Here is a 12,090-nt window from a genome sequence, read left to right as displayed (position 1 = left end):
GATTGGTGAAGTAACTTAAAGTTTAAGATGTTTTTTATGATGTGTGCAATGGCGGACGCTAATGCACAAACAGGATGCAAATCCGAATAGAAGTACCTGACTTCTATTAAGAAATAAACAGCTATTACTCAGTCATTATCTGTCAGAATAACAATTATTGACAATCCAGTTTTTTTTTTGTCATTATATTATTTCCGTATTGCAAATACTTCAAGTTTATAAACTGGCCAATCATGGGCAGTATGTGTTTGATGTATTGGCCATGATTGGCCAGTTTATAAACTTGAATTGTGTTTGACAATGATGTTTGCAGACGATGTGATTGTAGCGAGAGCAGGGCACAGGTGGAGGAAAAGATAGAGAGATGGAGGTTTGCATCAGAAAAGAGAGGAATGAAGGTTAGCAGTAGCAAGATGGAGTACATGTGTGTGTGCACAAAAGGGACTCAAGTGGAAGAGTGAGTGTACAGGGACAAGAGAAAAAGAAGGTGGAGGATTTGAAGTATCTTGGGTCTACAGCCCAGAGTATTGGAGATGTGGAAAAAAGGTGAAGGAGCAAGTGCAGGTAGGTTGAAATGGACGGAGAGGTGTGATAAAAGAGTGTCAGCTCCAATGAAAGGAAAGGTGTAGAAAACTGGTGAGACCGGCCATGTTGTTCAGCCTAGAGACAGTGGCACTGAGGAAAAGACAGGAAGCAGAGCTGGAGGATGTAGATGCTGAAGATCTCTTCAGGAGTGACCAGGATGGATACATCAGGAATGAGTACATCAGAGGAACAGTACATGTTAGAGGTTTTGGAGAGAAAGTCAGAGAAGCCAGACTGAGATGGTTCGGACATGTCCAGAGATGAGACGGTGAATTTACTGGTAGAAGGATGCTGACTCTGGAACTGCCAGGCAAGAGGTCTAAAGCAAGTTTATAGATGCAGTGAAGGAAGACATGAAGGAAGCCGGAGTTAGAGTAGAGGATGCAGAAGACAGGGTAAGATGGAGGAAGCTGATTTGCTGTGGTGACCCCTGAAGGGAAAAGCCCAAAGAAAAAGAAGAAGATTGACTCAGAAACATAAACTATTGAACAACTTTTCTGTCATCGTTCATACTCAAAGACTCTCTGGAAAAACCTTTTGGTTTGGCTCTCTCTTCAATCGTACTTTGGACAACATCATGTTTGAGACCAACCTGAAGGACTCACAAATAATCTAGCAATTTATCATTAATCTCAGAATCTTTCATTTCTTCAGATTGAAAAAAAGCAATGCAAACGTTATTATATTTTTTTAAATCTAAGAGAAAATTATCTCAATTTTTTAAATGTATGCATATCAAGGACAATATTATTGAAAATTAATTGACTAATTGAGATTATTCTAAGACAGAATAAGTATGAGTGAGTGACAATTATTGTATTATTCCATCTTCGTTATTTTGTAATGTGTCAGCGTTTGTTTTCATCTCGATTTCCTTGGTTAAACTAATTGTCACTGAGTATTTAGTGACAACAGCCTGTTTGCGTACAATTGCTAATAAAGTTTTTTTTTTTTGAAGAAAAAAATGTTGGACCATAGCTTTACGCCCAAAATGGCGGCACAGTTGAAAAGTTTTGGCAGTTTTCTTCGAGTTAGTTTTCTGAACACACCGCCCCTTTAGTTTTTTCTTAAAACAAGGAAACGTAAGATTTTTTGTGAACGTGGAGGACCGCAATGTTTTCTGACGGTGTCGGCCTGAGATGAGGACAATAATGGCCATTTGTTGTCATCGAAGAATCGAGCATCTTTACCAGTGCTAACTAAAGCTAAGGTAGCCTAGCAAGCTAGTCGCCATCACATTGATGTCGCCTAAAAAAACTGTGTCTCGTGGACATCAACGCTGAAGTGAATATGAAGACCAGAATATTTCCTTAGAAATGGAGGATGATGTGAAAAAAGTGAAAAAGGTGAGTCGAGCAGGAGAAACACTTTTATCAACAAGTTGTTTGTATGCTAACTCAGTACTAGCCAGCTAACAGTCTGCAAGTGGAGGAGTTCCGTCTCAATCAAGATTGGGAATAGCACACATACGCACCTTTTACATCACAACGTTGATATATAAATCAGATCCTTGGGCTTACATCAATAAGCTAATAAACCGTAAATAATAAGTTAAATCGAGGGTAACTAAGTTAGAGAAGTTTTGAATGTTAGCATCTGTGCCAAGGCAAGAATAAGCGATCATTTTTCTTCCACTTTCTTTTTTTCTGGTGTTTTTATTTTTTAGTCCAATCTGTACATTTTCAAAGGACGGAGATTTCTGTAACACACACTAACTCAATGCTTTGACAGACTTCTCCTAGGCAAGGCAAGGCAAGTTTATTTGTATAGCACAATTCGTACACAAAGTAATTCAAGGTGCTTCACAAAACAGAAAAATGCATTAAAATCACAATACATCATAGAAATAATCAACGTAAAATTTTCTTTAAAAGAAAAGGGAAAAAAATAATAATAATAATTGAAAATTGATTTAAAAATAAAGGAAGGAAAGGAAAGAAAAGTGCAGATAGGACCTTTCAGTCATATACACGGCTAAACAGAAATGTTTTAAGTCTAGATTTGAACATGAACACAGAAGAGGCCTGTCTTACGACTTCAGGGAGGCTGTTCCAGGTCCTAAAGACCTGAGCGCTGATGTCAGTTGTCAGTAGAGGTTCTTCATCTCACACTCACAGCAGAAAACATTTATGATTAGCTTGGGACCATTCTACGTCTTTTCTCCCACACATTCAGCATCTCTGTCCTCATCCATGAAAAAACTTTAACAAAACAGCTCTTATTTTAGAACTGTATTCATTCAAAGTGCCTGTCTTGGTTGCAATTAGACACTGTTGTAATATTCTAATAATAAATCACCACAAAACCTAATAAATTAAATAACCGAATAAAAAAACCCCCCACGATTTATTCAAATCCATAATGTTTTCCTTCAAAGCAGGTGGTTCTGGAGCCTCAGGTTGCAGATGCCCGTTCTAGATTGATGCATCACCTTTAGTTTTAACCATTTTACCGTTTCGTTCTTTCAATTCCTTATTAAAACATCCACAAAGTTTATTTTTATATCAAAAGTATGAGTTTAACACTTTTGAGCTAAAAACGTTTCAATAAAGTGTAAACGATTTGTTAGAAATGTATATTTAAATAGTTAAGACATGCATTTCACTTTACTTTGAACTCAAAATCAATAATTGGCCATTTTTGTTCTAGTTAAACGAATATATAGAAATGCTCTGATTCATTCTGCTACAGATTATTTGTGAATTCTAATTCTAATTGTTTTTAAGAGCTTTATGTATGTTATTGAGGGTTTTCTGGACTGTTTGCTTTAGCTTTAAGGCCAAATCACGTGCAGTTCCTTTTTGTGCCACATGGTGCTATTAAAGGACAACATTTATTCAAGATAAATGTTGGGTTTTAATGTAAATGTGTGTACTGTTACTACGTTTCAGGGATTAATTTATTGTAATTTACATGCCACAAATAAATTAACCTCTTTTTTTAAACTTTTGGCATTGAATTATGTTTTTGGCTTAAAGAAAGAGTAAAAAAAAAAAGGTTTTTGTGTAAAAATATTTGTTTGTCTTACATTAGATATTTATACCAGCTCAGTGGCTGTGTTTATCATTTTGAATGATTAACATTGAATGGGGTCAAATCGACCCCAAGGATAATAGGAGGGTTAAACCACCAAATGGTTCCCGAGTGCTGCTGTGTCTGCAGCTTTCACACACACCACAGCTAATGGGACTTTGACTTGACTTTAACTTTATTTTTATAATACAAATATAATAACCTCGGCAATCACAAAGTAACTTTAACTATTTTAACTCCACGTTTTCTTTTTTGATTTGGAAAGCATCTTCCACCTGTGGTTTCTTGCAGCTGTGGTTGCACTGGTCTCACATTTCACAAGCAGAAGCTGTTAAATGTTAATGTATGGGCCTTCAGCTGTTCCAACAAAACTAAATAATGCAGAGTCCTATTGGTCACATTGTCCTTGAAAATATGAGGTTTATTCAGATTCCAGGGCATCTTGTAGCCACTAAATTCTATGATTTTTTATATTACTAAAATGCTTTTTTTTTTTTTTTTAAGATAAAGCAATAAAATTCATCAGGAACGTAAACACTACACATGTATATGTTTATGTGCGTGTTAATACACTAAGTAGTAAATTGTGCAACCTTAGATGTTTGTGACATCGGTAGAGGAGACATATTGATGGAAAGAACTGGGTATATCTGTAGATTGTCAGTTGACTTGGTTTTTACACCCCAGAATTTCATTAGCAAAACTTTACCTCAAAGATTGAAAAAAGAAAGAAAAAAACAGCGATAAAGTTTAGGGTTTAAATGTTAAGTATTTGTTTATTTATGTGTGCTTTCTAATCGTTTAGGCTGATTGGTGGTGACATATCAAGCTGCTGACGTGTCAATTAAATGTCGTACTTGAATTTCGTAGCGCTGGGTAAGCAGTAATATAAAAGCAATCAGTAAACGGTGAGGTGGATCAGGTTTTTTTTTGCCCTCTCTTCTTTAGTCCTAACCACAGTAAACTCGTCTTTTCTCACTTTGTGGTAAAGATAGTTTTAGAACTAATCCATCAATTCCAGCTTTCAGCTCTGCCACGTACACCATACTACCTGTTTTAATAAATAGATCAGTTTCTCTCTTGGTGCTCTGTAAACTTCCTAATTCTTTGCCACTACATCACTTCACACCTCTTAATAGAAATGGCCTGTGAGGAATCCAGGAAGTAGTTGGACAGGCTGTGTAAGACATCGAAACAGAGCTTTGTTAACCAGCCTTTCAACAGAAAATCTATGTTCACATCAGATAAAGTGAAATTATACATTTGGCCCTAAGCACACCATGTTAATTATTGATTTGTGTTTCTGAAGCCTGATCATAGTTTTTATGATCCAGACGTTTTTGGGTAACCGTTGCTTCCACAGCTTACAGTTTTGTTTATCACTCATATTTTTGTCTAAAGGCACGTGTCATCACAGGAAGTTGCGGCTCGTCTTTTCCTGTTCTTGAGTGAGCTTATGAAGTTAGCTACTCTTACACTTCCCCTTTCTATTTGTCTTCCTCCCACTCCCTTTTCAAGCGGTTGTTTAGTTTAAAAAAAGAGAAAAAAAACGGTCAGTGCCCACACCCCTCACAGCCACAGCATTGGTTTGATCCCTGCTGGCAGCAGTGGAGGTAACAGGTGGTTGTTTAGCGCCGCAGCATCTCTGGTGGTGGGGTCGCTTCAGCTGAAAGGCTGCTCTCATGGAGAACGAGGTATGCGCTGAACTTTGTGTTGCTGCAGAGGCTCAGCAAAGCCTGATTTCTGAAGAACATTTTGTTTCCAGTTTTCTAAAAGTTCTCGACTCTCCAAACTATCTTAATGTTTAAAATTGTAGATGCCTTCATAAAAATGAAATACATCTGCGTAATTCTGCTTTTTGATGCATGATTGCTTCACATGAAGTTATAGTTCTATGTGACGGTTCAGTTTCTAATCATAAAATGCAACCACACTTGATTGTGCAACATGCAGTGGCTTGTGTACCGATTGTACTGCTGCCACCAGCAAGGCGACGAGATGCAGAAACCCTTAATGCTGATTTGTTTTTTTTTAATTCAATTTGTGGTGGTTTAATGGCATGCTCCTATGTGCTGCTTTTGTTAATGATTACAGAGTTACACAACTCAAAACGCAGTATCCCGTACACATGGTAGAACACTCAGGTTCTATTGCAGTAATTACAAAATACTGCCAGTTATTCATTTAAAGAGTATTAGATGTCTTTAAAGACTGATAAAAGTTGTGTTTTTGGTGTTTTAACAAGTTCTTGTGGCATTTTTCTGATGATGGAGATTAATTTGCATTTCTGAGGTTTTTTTTTTAAATTCAAATTGTTGTGAATCAGGAGCAGATTGAAAATTCTGTTTGAAAACGATCATATTTGTGACGTAGAAGATCTACTTGGTGGGCCACAGCATCCCTGCTCCGCTCCATTCTGATGCATTCACTTCTAGACAAATAGATCCATGTATTTCTTTGTTTTCCTTGTCTGGCTCAAAATAGTACGACTGAATAGCTCCAATGTTGCAGCGCTTATGTAAGCTAACGGGACAGAGTGTAAACAGACAGCTCTCAGCAATGGGGAGGGGGGTTGCTTTGTGCCAACAGTCCCACCCACAGCCATGCGGTACATTTCAGAACTAGAGCAGCTCTGCAGAAACTATGTCCCAGAAAACCAGACAGGTTTTGTCTAAAAATTGCGTAATTATAATAAAAAGACCTCTTGGAAAACTTTGAAAATAGATCAAAAGATAATCTGAGTGAGTCTTAAAGCTTTGTACCTGGAAAGGCTAAAATCCAAAGTTTGTCATATTGCCAAATAGATAAGCTTCTTCTGTCTTTTCTGTACCCCACAGCCTGGTATCGTGTCCCCGTTCAAGCGAGTCTTCCTGAAAGGGGAGAAGGGGAGGGACAAAAAGGCCCAGGAGAAGACGACGGAGCGCCGGGCTCTCCACACCTTCTCTCTGTCTCAGCCCGACCACCGCATCGACCCCGACATCCTGCTAAACGACTACATCGAGAAGGAAGTCAAAGTGAGTGTTGTTGGCAAGGAAGAAAGTTGTTAGACTGAACTCTACTAAACCAAAGGGAAATTGTGAGTCTGAAAGAGAACTTAGTTTTCTGGAGCCTAAGTAGCATAAATGTTTCCAGTTAATTGATTTTCCTAAAATCATCCGTATTTTTTTTTTATTGTTTCACGTATTTTTAGGGCAAAAAAGATCAATAAAACCTTTTAATTCAACTAATAATACATATTTGGAGCAATGAATTGAACAGATTTAAAGGCAGAGTAATCCTTGTTTTCTAATTGAAGCATGTTTTCTTCAGTACTTGGGGCAGCTGTCATCTATTCCAGGATACTTGAATCCATCAAGCAGGACGGAGGTTCTTCAGCTCATCGACAATGCCAGGGTATAAATAATGTCATCCTTTGCTGGGATTTGTCTCTTCTTTTTGTGCTCCTTTAACTTGAACTATGCGGCTTTGTTTTTGAACCAAAATGTTTCGCAGAAGTGCCATCAGTTGGCGGGCCAGCTGACACCAGAGCAGGACGCCGTCATTAGCTTGTCGGCGTACAACATCAAGCTCGTGTGGAGAGACGGAGAGGAGTTCATCCTGAGAGTTCCTATTCACGACATTGCTGCTGTCTCCTACATCAGGGACGACTCGCTGCACCTTGTGGTGATTAAAACGGGTAAAAAAAATATGAAACAAACATTAAAAACTCCTCAGATTTATAATTTTGCTTCTTTTTTAATGTGTCACAGCACATAGCCAGAGTTCCACCTTTTTCTAGAAGGAAAACCAAAATGCTATTATTGATGTGCAGTTTTTTAGAGACAAAGAAATGATTCATTATTGGGTTTTGTCTGTTTATATTAGATACTCATTATTCTATTCCATTCTAATCTGTTTTGCCCTAATAATAAAAAATGTAGAAAGACAAGATGGCGCATTTAAATAACACAAAAACAAACAAACAATGGACTAGAAAGTATAAAAGTTTTTATTATCCTTTTTTGTTACGAACTACAGATTAAACCACTTTAATATGATTACATTTGAGTGTAAAAATAAAAAATTGGACCTTCTGTGTAGCCCTTTAACCCCGTGCTGACGCTGTTTTGAGTACCGTAACTATTCAATTGTTATGGGGATTTCTTTCTCCACGTCAGAATCAGCGCATTCACGTTGATTGTGTGAACGATTGAAGAGCTACGGTTTGTCAAAGAGCGTGTGCTGTGTAGGCGTCGCCGGTGACATCTCTGGTGTTAAAGAGTCTTGTTCTGCTTGTATATTTTGTGCTTCTGTTGAACTGTTTAGCCTGTTACCTGGTGGTAATAGAATGGTTGTCTCATGATCCGAATTTCATCAATACTAATAAGCCCTTAAAACTGAGCTGAGTTTCATTTTTTTAATTTCTTTTTTAATTAATTAATTAATGTATTTTTCTTTAATGCAGCCCAGGATTCTGGAGGTTCTCCTTGTCCCAGTTCTTGTCCCGATCTCAACAAGTCCCAGACGCTAAGCTCGCTGTCGGAGAGTGGAGCCGTTTTGGTGGAAGTCTGCTGTCTGCTAGTGTTGGCAGTGGAGAATAAGGTTCTGTATTTAGGTCATACAGTTATTTTACACATTGTGTTGATGCATTAGGTGACATATTTCAGAAAACTGTGGTATATTTTAAATTCCTGGTCTTTTCTTTTTCTTCTAGGCTGCTGCAGAGGAGCTGTGTTTTCTGCTTAGTCAGGTTTTTCAGATCGTTTACACAGAATCAACCATTGACTTCTTGGACAGAGCCATTTTTGACGGAGCAACGACACCAACTAGACACCTGTCTTCATACAGTGGTACGCAGACGCAACAGCAAACCAGATTACAGTGGTCATTCGTTTATCGCAGGAGTTGTGTTCCAAAAATAACCGCCAATAGATGAAATTTGCAAACTACTCAGCTTTATTTTTTTTTACAAGAACTAGAGATGTATTAAGGCTGTAAAACCCCTTCCTTATACTCATTTTTAGTTTTCTTTCTTGTTTAAACTCTCAAAGTTCAAATCTTCATAGAAAAAAGGTCCAATGTTACAGAAAGAAACCAAAGATCTGCTCACAATTGATCATTTATGTAGTTTTAGCAAGCTGAATAAATTCTGTGCAGAAGACACGACACAGAGGAGTTTGATTGACAAGGACACTGAAAAAAAAAAACTAAAATAATCTGTGAGACCATGAAAGGTGAAGCAAGGGATCACTGTATCCTTTCTTCTCATTTTTTTCATTTTTTCACATTTAAGGTCAAATGAAGTCTGAAAATCTTACAACTTTATTTTGTGATTTTTAAAGATGACTCCTCGAGTAAAGTGGACGTTAAGGAGGGTTTCGACGCAGAAAACAGCACATTGTAAGTAGACTGAGCGGTGCTTTCTGCTTGAATTCTATTCAGATATTTATTCTCAGTTCTGTTCATCACTTTGCACAGTTTTTCTCGGTGTCTTTCTGAGGCTGCTTTCTCTCAGTCCGTTCCAGGTCAGTATGGATGCAGATGGAAACTCTCCGTCTGCATCCACCCCAGCATCCCCTCAGAAGAAGACGGCAAGTGAAGGAGAGCTCAGCACAACCGCCGCAGAGCTTTTGCAGGACTACATGACCACAGTACAGAAAGACTTTTTTTCTCTTTCTTGAAAACACTTAAAATAATCTTTAAAAAAAAAGGTATTCAACTGAAAATAACTTTTGTTTTTGTAGTTGCGGACAAAACTGTCGTCGCAGGAGATCCAACAGTTTGCAACTCTGCTCCACGAATACCGGAACGGGGCTTCGATTCACGAGTTCTGCATCAACCTGCGACAGCTCTATGGAGACAGCAGGAAATTCCTCCTACTGGGTAAAAAAACTGCATTACACCGACTTTCATCTTTTAAAACGATGGCAGAAACTGAAATGTGGATTCATAATGACCACAAAAATGACTATTAATAATTTACTGCATCATTTTTTCTGGTGAGATCTTGTGACCCTTTTCATTTCTTGTAGGTTTGCGCCCCTTCATACCTGAGAAGGACAGTCAGCACTTTGAGAACTTCCTGGAAACCATCGGCGTGAAAGACGGCAGAGGCATTATAACGGACAGCTTCGGTCGCTGCAAACGCACCGCCAGCTCCGCCTCTGATTCCACCACCAACGGGAACGGCGCGGCAGGAGGAACCGGCGGCAGCGCGTCCTCGGGGGAGGAGCAGGAGGCCTCCGAGGGCGACGAGTGGGACCGCATGATCACCAACATCAGCAACGACATTGAGGCCCTCGGCTGTAGCATGGACCAGGAGGCATTAGCGCCCTGATGGGGAGCAAAAGCGGGTCATTTTGCGTGGAGGCGTGGCCATTCCTGTAGGCATGAGAAAACCGGATCAGATGAAGGTGGTCCTTAGCACTGACCTCAAATTAGCTTAAACGTATATTCCTCTGTTTATCAAGAGGGCGTTCAAACTCCCCACAAACTCAAGGAAAACCTCAACTTGTTGCCATAGGTCAACAAACGCACTTATGCAGTCTGCGAGAAGCAGGAAGTTGACTCGTTCCGCATTTCAGGTGGATTCCTAAAGGATTTTCTTTTGGTTTTGTACTTCTTATTGGCAGCATCTGCCACCGCTTTTAGTAATGTAGCTGCAGCCAGTACAGCCCAGACTCCAGAGGATCCATCAGTGCACATATTTCAGAAGGTTATTACTGAAGTTTGTGATTCTGTTTTTTTATTTTATACTGCAATATATCAACCCGCTTCATCCATGTACTTCACTTTTGCGTTGTGAGTGTGTAACATGCTTTTTGTTTTTGTGTACTGCTCTGCTTTACACTAGCATTTGTTTATCAGTGTTTACTCCTCATTATACAAACTGACCAAGGAAATGCTGTAAAGACAAAAGCGTCACCAGTTATTTTTGACAAAGCCACTAATGACTGGCTGATGTTCAATCACGATTTGCTGGGTTTTGTCATGCAGACCGTTTGTTGTGCATCTATTGTGCCTTTTACACTGCAGCACTACTGCCAGCTGTCTGACAGACAGGGAATTAGAAACTGTAACTACAGTTGCTCCTCTTGTTACGGTTATTAAATAACAGATCGTTCACTGATTGTATTTTAGTATTGCAAATCTGCATTTATCTTAAAGTTGCATAAAACAAACGTTGCAGTCTCATAAATCTGTCTGCATTTTTTTTATTTTTTTTTTATTTACTTTACTAAAATAATCCCATTATGATCTTCTGAGCGCTTGGGTGCACCTAAGCTGCTGTGGAACTTAAGAGAGCCATCAAAGCGGTTCTGCTGGATGGCCTCAGTTCGGATTAACTGGTGAGTGTCGGCGACGGAATATTGGCGAGATGCTGAGCACATTCCGTTCTTGAAAAGCCTCTCAGTGGCGTGTTTATTTCACGTTCCCCTTTTCTCTGCTTTTTCACCTGTAAAAATCTAAACCAGGTCAAACTGAACCAAACTCGACAAACTGGGTTTGATAAGCTTTTTTTTTTTCTGCGGTGAAATCCACCTGCTTGTACTAAAAATACAGTCTGTAGATGCCCGTTTTTGGCCACTACGTCAAAGAATGAACTAAAAAAATGTAAATGTTTTTATGAAATCTACAAAAAAAAAGTGCTAATTATTTTTTCATGAAATATAGATAATATCACGGATGTCATGTTGGATGCTTTCGTAAGTTTTCTTCACACTCTTAGTTTAAGATGGAAAAACATTGGCATGAGTGTTCAGAAAAAAAGCAGCTTATTCACCCAGTCTCAAATTTGATCCCCTCATTTTGAACACGGTATAACTCAGGTCTGCTCATTCCTGGTCCTCCAGATGTACCCCCTGCCTGTTTTCCAGCTCTCCCTGCATTGTTTACTGCTAATCACCTGGGCCAGGTGTGTTCATTCAATCAGAATGTGGAGGCATCTGATTGAGCTATCAACACATTTTGCATTCTTTCAAAACAGCAAGCAGTCATTAAAAAAGAGTAACAATAGGAGTTATCACCATAGGTGTTTGAAAATTACCTTGACTTTTTTCAAAAAGCATTTCTGAAATTTCATTGAAGTGGCCATTTTGAAATGAGCAGGAAAAGCACTTCTACTGCCCCTAGTGGAATGATGGTGAACTACAGGGCAGAACACAGGTTCATATATACATATAAAAATGTTTTTTTAGGAAAGTTTGGATTATGCTAATAAGTTAGGGATCTCACAGATGAGTGTTTCAAATATTACACGAGTGACTACATAGGGTTAAAGTCATAGTGACTTGACGTGTGTAACTGAACTGTTTTCTCACTGTACTCAGATTAATCACTAATTGACCTGCAAATTCTCGTGTAATCCAATTTTCAGAGGCATCAGGGAAGACCTTTGATTGAGGCAAAGTGGTTACGAAACAGTCAGCTGCTCCAAACAAACTATTCGAAAATCTCCCGCTGCTCCATGAAGCCGATGCCAATTAACTACAA

At 38.8% G+C, this 12,090-nt stretch overlaps 1 protein-coding gene across 2 annotated transcripts; it reads left to right on the top strand.

Annotated features, from left to right (window-relative positions):
• Positions 1–1,513: 1,513 nt before the first annotated feature.
• Positions 1,514–10,795, top strand: ccm2 (CCM2 scaffold protein). Of its 2 annotated transcripts, none has more exons than XM_004083689.5 (10): positions 1,514–1,931; positions 6,456–6,632; positions 6,928–7,011; positions 7,111–7,294; positions 8,063–8,199; positions 8,312–8,447; positions 8,940–8,997; positions 9,113–9,248; positions 9,342–9,480; positions 9,630–10,795. In XM_004083689.5, exons 1-10 carry the CDS (start codon positions 1,902–1,904, stop codon positions 9,932–9,934), a joined length of 1,386 nt encoding a protein of 461 aa, XP_004083737.1. In that variant the 5' UTR covers positions 1,514–1,901; the 3' UTR covers positions 9,935–10,795. The 2 variants fall into 2 exon arrangements, with proteins under 2 accessions (XP_004083737.1, XP_011490087.1); XM_011491785.4 differs by lacking the exon at positions 1,514–1,931 and adding an exon at positions 5,172–5,312.
• The last annotated feature ends 1,295 nt before the right edge of the window (positions 10,796–12,090 follow it).

Source organism: Oryzias latipes, chromosome 24 (assembly GCF_053564925.1).
Source record: "Oryzias latipes strain Hd-rR chromosome 24, Olatipes_Hd-rR_3.1".
Lineage (NCBI taxonomy): Eukaryota > Metazoa > Chordata > Actinopteri > Beloniformes > Adrianichthyidae > Oryzias > Oryzias latipes.
Note: the sequence above shows the minus strand (reverse complement) of the source record. Positions and strands in the feature narration are given on the sequence as shown.

Coding starts and splice junctions, on each gene's coding strand:
- ccm2 (XM_004083689.5), top strand. CDS start 1,902: ATGGAGGATGATGTGAAAAAAGTGAAAAAG. Junction 8,998..9,112: donor GACGCAGAAAACAGCACATT/GTAAGTAGACTG, acceptor GCTTTCTCTCAG/TCCGTTCCAGGTCAGTATGG. Junction 9,481..9,629: donor CAGGAAATTCCTCCTACTGG/GTAAAAAAACTG, acceptor CATTTCTTGTAG/GTTTGCGCCCCTTCATACCT.